An 8,466-nucleotide genomic window follows, 5' to 3' on the forward strand; every position below is an offset into this window, starting at 1 on the left:
CCATTTTCATAATAATGATTCTTCCAATTCAAGAACATGGGATGTTTTTCCATTTCCTAGTGTCTTCTGCAATTTCTGTCTTAAGTGTTTTAAAGTTTTCATTGTAGAGATCCTTCACTTCCTTGGTTAGGTTTAGTCCAAGGTATTTTTTTTTTTTAATGTAATTGTGAATAGGAGTGATTTCCTGATTTCATCCTCAGCATGTTTGTTGTTAGCATGTAAGAGGACTACTGATTTCTGTGTGTTTTTTTTGTATCCTGTTATATTACTATCAGTGTTTATCAGCTCTAAAAATTTGTTGGTAGAGTCTTTAGGGTCCTTTATGTATAGAATCATATCATTTGCAAATAATGATAATTTGGTCTCTTTCTTTCCAATTTGTATCCCTTTTATGTGTGTCTCTTGTCTTATTGCTATGGGTAAGACTTCCAGTACTTTGTTAAATAAAAGTGGGCACAGTGGGCACCTTTGTCTTTTTTCTGATCTTAGTGGAAAAGCTTCAAGTTTTTCTCTATTTAGTAGTATGTTGCTTTAGTTTTGTCATAAATAGACTTTATTATGTTGAGATATGTTCCTTTTATCTCCAGTTTCTGTAGGCCTTTTATCATGAAGGGATGTTGGATTTTTGTCAAATGATTTTTCTGCATCTAGTGAAATGATCATGTGATTTTTGTCCTTCAGTTCATTTATATAGTTTATTACATTTATTTATTTGTATATGTTCAACCATTCCTGCATTTCTGAGATAAAGACTACTTGGTCAGGGTGAATGATCAATCTGATATATTTGTGTATTTTATTTGCCAATATTTTGTTAAGAAATTTTGCATTTATGTCCATGAGGGAGATTGGTCTGTAATTCCTGACCTGGAATTCAATGTGTAGTCTCAGGGTGGCCTTGAACTCACAGTGATCCTCATACTTCTGCCTCCCAAGTTCTGGGGTTAAAGGCATGTACTCCCTTGTGCATCTGGTTTACATGTGTCCTGGAGGGTTGAACTGGGATTGTTTGGCTTTGCAGGCAAATGCCTTAACTGCTAAGCCATGTCTCCAGCCATTTACAGAGTTTTCTATTTGACTTACTCTGTTTTTCATTTCTAGTATTTCTGATTGGTATTTTTTTCATTGGTTGTTTTTTTGTTGTTGTTGTTGTTTTGTTTTGTTTTTCAAGGTAGGGTCTCACTCTAGCCCAGGCTGACCTGGAATTCACTATGGAGTCTCAGGGTGGCCTTGAACTCACAGCAATCCTCCTACCTCTGCCTCCCGAGTGCTGGGATTAAAGGTGTGCGGCATCCACCTGGCTTATTGTTTCTTTTTCCTTACTCATGTTTTGTATTGACCTCCTTATTTCATTAAGTTGGTTTCCTGTGTTCTCCTCAGGAGTTTGTTTTCTTCTTTGGTTCCTTTGCTTTCTTCTTTAATTCCTTTTATTTCTTTGAACATAGATATAATCACTTTTTTGAAATCTTTGTCAAGTATTTCATCTAAAGCAGTCTCACTGGAGGTCATTTTTGATGGATTTTTTTTTTTTTTTTCCTGAGGTAGGTTCTCACTGGAGCTCAGGTTGACCTAGAATTCACTGTGTATTCTCAGGATGGCCTCAAACTCATGTCAATCCTCCTATCTCTGCCTTCCAACTGCTAGGATTGAAGGCATGCACCACCATGCCCGGTGTGGATTTGTTATTTTTGGTGAGATTGTATTGTCTTATTTTTTTACATTTCTTGTATTATAATGTAGAGATTTTTGCATCTGGAGTTAATTTGATCCTTGGATTTTCTAATTATCTGCATTGTTCTTTGTTGTGTAAGTTCTCTTTTATATATTTTCAGTGTAGGAGTTTAAGGTGCCAAGTATAACTCTTATACTCCAAGACAAACAGCAGAAGTCAAGTATTGTAGTAGACTGGGTGGAGCAAATTACTGGCAAATTCTAAATTCAACTGAACAATTTACACATTCAATCAAAAACCAACACAGACTATTTATACCTTGTGATTCTGGGTTATGTAGGTCCTGGGGAATCAGCATGGGTCCTTTGGCTTTGCTGGCAAGTACCTTAATCACTAAGCCATGTCTCTAACCTTAGGTCTTTAAAAAAAAAAATGCATACATATACATATACATATACATTTACATTTACATATACACACACACACACACACACACACACACACACACACACACAGGCAAGGAGAGAGAGAGAGGGAGAAGAGACAGTCAGAGAGAATAGGCAAGCCAAGACCTCCAGCTGCTGCAAATGAACTCTAGATGTATGCACCATTTTGGGCATTTAGCTTTATGTGGATTCTGGGGAATCAAACCTAGACTGTTATTTTTTTTTCTTTTTCTTTTTTTTTTAAATTTTTATTAGCATTTTCCACGATTATAAAAAAATTTCCCATGGTAATTCCCTCCCTCCCCGCCACACACTTTCCCCGTTGAAATTCCATTCTCCATCATATTACCTCCCCATCACAATCATTGTACTTACATATATACAATATCAACCTATTAAGTACCCTCCTCCCTTCCTTTCTCTTCCCTTCATAGACTGTTATTCTTTGAAAGCAAGTGCCTTAACCACTGAGTAATCTCTCCAGTGCCTCTAGGTCTGTTTTTTGTTTGTTTGTTTATTTTTATTTAGTTATTAGCAACAGGCAGAGAGAGAGAGAGAATGGGTGAACCAGGGCCTCCAGAAACTGCAAATCAATTCCAGATGCACGTACCACCTTGTACATCTGGCTTAGGTGGGTACTGGGGAGTTGAGCCTCGAACCAGTGTCCTTAGGCTTCACAGGCAAACTCTTAACTGCTAAGCCATCTCTCCAGCCCTCTAGATCTGTGCAGACTGTCCTGCCTTTTGTTTTCAGGGGTCCAGTCACCCTTACTGTACCCACCTCTCAGTGGGACCTCTACCCCTGCTTCCACATAGGCTCCCTACCCCCTTCTACCTTCCACATAACAGGAGCTTTCTGTTATTTCTTTCTCATTTCTCTGAATAAATAATAATTAGGGCTAGAGAGATGGATTAGTGGTTAAGGCACTTAAAGCCTAAGGACCTAGGTTTGATTCCCCAGTACCCACGTAAACCAGATGCAAGTTGGAGCAAGTGTCTGGAATTTGTTTATAATATCTGGAGGGAGCCGGGTGTGGTAGTGCACGCCTTTAATCACAGCATTTGGGAGGCAGAGGTAGGAGGATCGCCGTGAGTTCGAGGCCACCCTGAGACTACATATTGAATTCCAGGTCAGCCTGACCTAGACTGTAACCCTACCTCAAAAAAAACAAGCAACAACAAAAAAAAGATATAGTGTCTGGAGGCCCTGGCATGCCCCATTCTCTATCTGCCTGCCTCTCTCTCTCCCCCTTCCTCTTTCAAATAAAAATGAATAAGTAAATAAAATATTAAAAAATAAATGTAATAATTATTCTCAATGTGTTTTATTCCAATTCTTTGTTAAAACAGCTAGATAAGGAGCTGGGTGTGGTAGCACATGGCTTTAATCCCAGCATTCAGGAGACAGAGGTAGGAGGATCACCAGATCAGTATGAGTTCAAGCCCACTCAAACTACCTAGTGAATTATTATTCCAGGTCTTCCTAGTTAGAGTGAGACCATACCTCAAAACAAAACAAAACAAAAAAGAGCCAGGTGTGGTGGCACATGCCTTTAATCCCAGTTCTTGGGAGGCAGAGGTAGGAGGATTGCTATGAGTTCATAGGGAGACTACATAGGGAATTCCAGATCAGCCTGGGCTAGATCGACCTTGAAAAGGAAAAGAAAAACAAAACAAACAACAATAACAAAAAACCAAACAAACAAAAAACCCAAAAGACAGATATAATCTCAGGGTTTGGTGTTTAAGGATTTTTCCCTAATCCCCAAAACTCCAGTACAACATCATTCTATCTTTTAATTTAAATGTAATTAGTTCTTTTAAAAAAAATTTGGGGGCTGGAGAGATGGCTTAGCGGTTAAGCGCTTGCCTGTGAAGCCTAAGGACCCTGGTTCGAGGCTTGGTTTCCCAGGTCCCACGTTAGCCAGATGCACAAGGGGGCGCACGCGTCTGGAGTTCGTTTGCAGAGGCTGGAAGCCTTGGCGCGCCCATTCTCTCTCTCTCCCTCTATCTGTCTTTCTCTCTGTGTCTGTCACTCTCAAATAAATAAAAAATGAACAAAAAATATTTAAAAAAAATTTTTTTTTTCAGGTGTGGTGGCACATGCTTTAATGCCAGCACTCAGGAGGCAAAGGTAGGAGGATTACCGTGAGTTCAAGGCCACTCCGAGACTACATAGTAAATTCCAGGTCAGCCTGGGCTAGAGTGAGCCCCTACCTCGAAAAACCAAAACCAAAAAAATAAATAAATAAAATAAATTTATTCAAAGAGGCAGATAGAATGAGCGCATTAGAGCCTCTGGCCACTGCAAAGGAACTCCAGATGCATGTGCTACCTTGTGCATCTGGCTCTATATGGGTACTGGGAAATTAAACTGGGCCCTTTGGCTTTGCCGGCAAGCACATTAAATTAATCTAAGCTGTCTCTCCAGGCCCCCCCCACCCCCACACACACACTTTTTTTTGAGGTAGGGTTTTGCTCTAACCCAGGCTGACCTGGAATTCACTATGTAGTATCAGGCTGGCCTCGAACTCACAATGAAATTCCTTTTTTTCCCTCTATTTCTTTTTTTTTTTTTGAGACAAAATCTTGCTATGCAACTTTGGCTGTCCTAGAACTTGTGAATCTTGTGTCTGCTTCCATGATTATAAGCATGAACCATACTGTTGACTCAAAAGACACAGCTCTCACCTCAAAGGGGAATAAGAGATTATTCTGGAGCCAAATATGAATGGTCATGGCCTGGGAACACAAATTTATATTACCCCAAATTCCATGTTCCAACATGTTAACAATTTCATGAAGGTATTGTAGTTATAGAACAAAAGAAAGTCATAAATCAAAGCACTTTTCAAATATACTGGCTGACCAGCAACGAGGGGAAATCTTCACCATAGGCCTGAGACACTATCTGATGACATTCTTAGCCCTTGGGTTGGTGGAAGCTGGTGGTCTGTCAGAACATTCCACAAAGATTGCACCTGGTCAACTGATAGTAACTTGGGCGTTATATCAGACACAAAGGTTGGTGACTATGGCTATTGAGGGACTAAAGATAGCCCAAGGTAGTATTGCTTTAGTCTTGCAACATTCCATATCTTCATGATTTCAGGAGCTTTATTGGTTCATTTGGCCTTGCTGGAGGTAGGTGCAGCAGATATAGTCCTTTTCTGAAAACAATACCCAGCTAATTTTGTAGTTGTTGTTTTTTGAGGTAGTGTCTCACTGTAGCCCAGACTAACCTGGAATATACTGTGTAGTCTCAGGCTGGCCTTGAACTCACACTGATCCACCTACGTAAACCTCCGGAGTGATGGGATTAAAGGCACGTGCCGGGCTGGAGAGATGGCTTAGTGGTTAAGCACTTGCCCGTGAAGCCACGTTAGCCAGATGCGCAAGGGGGCGCACATGTCTGGAGTTCATTTGCAGTGTTTAGAAGCCCTGACGCTCCCACTCTGCTCTCTCTCTGCCTCTTTCTCTGTCTGTTGCTTTCAAATAAATAAATAAAAATTAAAAAAATAAATAAATAAAGGGAGCGCCTTTGCCACAAGCTCCCGGGCTCTGTGGCTCCTGGAGTTGGGCCGGGACGTGCGGGAGGCCACGGCTGGGTCGCGGCGCCGCTGGGCACCGCCGGGGACCTCTGCTTCAACCGTGGGAGTAGTCCTGATGGTGCGGCGGGCCCTGGACGCCTAGAGCTCTGGAGGAATTTAAGAAGATTTTAAGTGCATGGGATAGAAGATGAATTCTTCCTCCTCCACGGTGAATGAAGAACCTACCAGTCTGTCAGTAGTTAACCAGCTACGGGATTTAGCGGCAGATCCACTAAATAGAAGAGCCATCTTCCAAGATCAGGGAGGTCTGCCTGGCATGATTTTGTTTATGGACCGTCCCAACCCCCCTGTTGTGCATTCAGCTTTGCTTGCTCTTCGATACTTGGCAGAATGTCGTGCAAACAGAGACAAGATGAAAGGAGAACTTGGTATGATGCTAAGCTTGCAAAATGTTATACAAAAGACTACAACTCCAGGAGAAACAAAACTTCTGGCCTCTGAAATCTATGATATTCTTCAATCTTCCAACATGGCAGATGGTGATAGTTTTAATGAAATGAATACACGTCGAAGGAAAGCTCAGTTTTTTCTGGGAACTACGAACAAGCATGCCAAAACAGTGGTTTTGCACATAGATGGTTTTGATGATACGTCTCGAAGAAATCTATGTGAAAAGGCTTTGTTAAAAATTAAAGGTGTTATTAGCTTTACTTTTCAAATGGCTGTTCAAAGATGTGTGGTGCGAATTCGTTCAGATTTGAAAGCAGAGGCTTTGGCATCAGCTATAGCATCAACCAAGGCTATGAAAGCTCAGCAAGTTGTGAAAAGTGAAAGTGGGTAAGAGATGCTGGTCCCATTCCAAGATACTCCTGTGGAAGTAGAAGAGAACACAGAGCTGCCCGATTACCTGCCTGAGGATGAGAGTCCCTCACAGGGACAGGACAAGGCAGTGTCTCCTGTTGGCTCACACCCAGAGGGTGGAGCGAGCTGGCTGAGCACAGCCGCAGACTTTTTATCCAGATCATTTTACTGGTGACTTCAACTTCAGTTTGGGGCTCAAGGACTATGTCAACCAACAAGGGGCCAGTTTTCCATTGTTGTGGTGAACTGTCAAGTGCAATTTGCAATAAGTTATCATGAAAGTTTTTAGATAACACGATTGCGTATGCTGCATTTTACATTTTATTGGACATTTATCTCACTGAGTGGTAAACAGAGGCTACAGGTGGAGTTTGTTTATGAAGGTATTTTGGTATTGTTTTCCTTTGCTTATTTGCCTCACAATTTTAAAAACATGGGCCCACTGTTAAAACCACATGTATATGCAGCTTTTTATTCTATTTTATACAAAGCATGTGATTAGGAAAAGTAATGATTGCCTCATGCCTCAGGATCTTTCTGAAGAGTTTTTCATAGCTCAAGTTGTGCGTGACTTACTGAATTCTTTGTCAGCTTTTCTTCATGAACAATACATGATATGTGCTTTGGTACTCATCACCAAAAGTTGAAAACATATCTTGTTTGCCCTCTTTTGTGCCTTTTTAATTTTGCCAACCATGTTTATAGAAAGGACATTACTAATGACATTCTGCAAACTGAAATATATAGTAGTCCCTTAAAATATAATTCTTTAAAAAATTACAATCTTATGTGATATAAATTTAATAAGGTTAACACAAAATCAGTTAAGAAAGAAATGTGTAGTAGCAGAGTACTTTTGGCAATATTTGAATCTGACCAAAGGTGGTTCTAGCTGACTACTGTTCACTTTGGTTTTGATCAGCTCTTAAGAGTTAGATCCACCGTGATACTGTGAGCAATGTAAATGGTCTGTCAGCCTTACTGTGTGATTACACACTGTGTCCTGCTAGAAAAGGGTAATTGTAGTAAAGAACTGACAAACTCGAAGAAAGAAAACAGAAATTTCAATGCCTATAATGCCACAGTGCCACTTTGGTAGCGTCTAACCTAACAAGAATTGCCTGGCTGAAGCCTATCCAATAGGGGTTTCTTTTTACTGTATTTTGTGAGGTTATTTAAAAAATGCTGCAGTCATATTCAATTTTATTTTTGAGATCCAAAATATTGCTTATAAAGAAAGAAACCCAGCATTGGTCACTTACTTTGCTTCTCATATCTAGCCAGATAAAAGGGATTTCATTGACAGTAAGTTATATAAATAAATATATACACATAAGTGTGTTGTAGATAAAAACAAGTTACATGTATATAATGCTTTTTAGAAGTTCTGAACTATTTGGCAAGTAAGATTTTCTTTTTGGAAATCCAGTTAAATCTGTTTTAATGTTAACATGATTAAAAACTAATAGAAAGAAACTGAAGTTCATTATCGTCACCATGTAGAGCTGCTATTTTACTACTTGGAGAATGTGAAGTGAAAATTAGACCTTGGAGGATTTCCTTTCATTTTTATTGCTTCTCTTTTAGAGAAATGTTAAAGCATCCAGTGTTACTGGAGAAAAATAATTGTAAAACACCATCACTAATAAGAGTTTTGAGCTCTGTTCATTAACATTCTGACTCTGTAGAGGGAAAAGTACTGAGGATATTGAGAACAATTATTTTTTCCTGTGTCTGGTCTCTGGTTCAAGTGATAATGCACAAACAGGCGATACAAGTTTTCAGGGCACATGCTTCTTTAAATGCATACTAGTATTTGTTGCCAGAACAAGATGTGATGGGAAATAAAAACAAAACCACCTCTTTTCTATAGCCATTAAAGCAAAGTTCACTTTGTGTTTGAACAAGCTTTAGTTCTACTTTGCATCATCACACAT

The 8,466-nt window shown here is 39.7% G+C and overlaps 1 protein-coding gene and 1 pseudogene across 1 annotated transcript in view; one reads left to right on the forward strand and one right to left on the reverse strand.

The window, feature by feature from the left end:
* LOC101616995 (elongin-B-like) overlaps positions 1 to 4,904 on the reverse strand; it is a 29,570-nt gene extending 24,666 nt beyond the window's left edge. The window contains exon 1 of the mRNA XM_045138668.1: positions 4,809 to 4,904. Within this exon, the coding sequence (XP_044994603.1) occupies positions 4,809 to 4,904 (96 nt within the window). The remainder of the gene's footprint in view (positions 1 to 4,808) is intronic.
* A 951-nt stretch (positions 4,905 to 5,855) lies between these two features.
* On the forward strand, positions 5,856 to 6,897 carry LOC123456073 (annotated as a pseudogene).
* The last annotated feature ends 1,569 nt before the right edge of the window (positions 6,898 to 8,466 follow it).

Source organism: Jaculus jaculus, chromosome 19 (assembly GCF_020740685.1).
Source record: "Jaculus jaculus isolate mJacJac1 chromosome 19, mJacJac1.mat.Y.cur, whole genome shotgun sequence".
Taxonomy (NCBI): Eukaryota; Metazoa; Chordata; class Mammalia; order Rodentia; family Dipodidae; genus Jaculus; species Jaculus jaculus.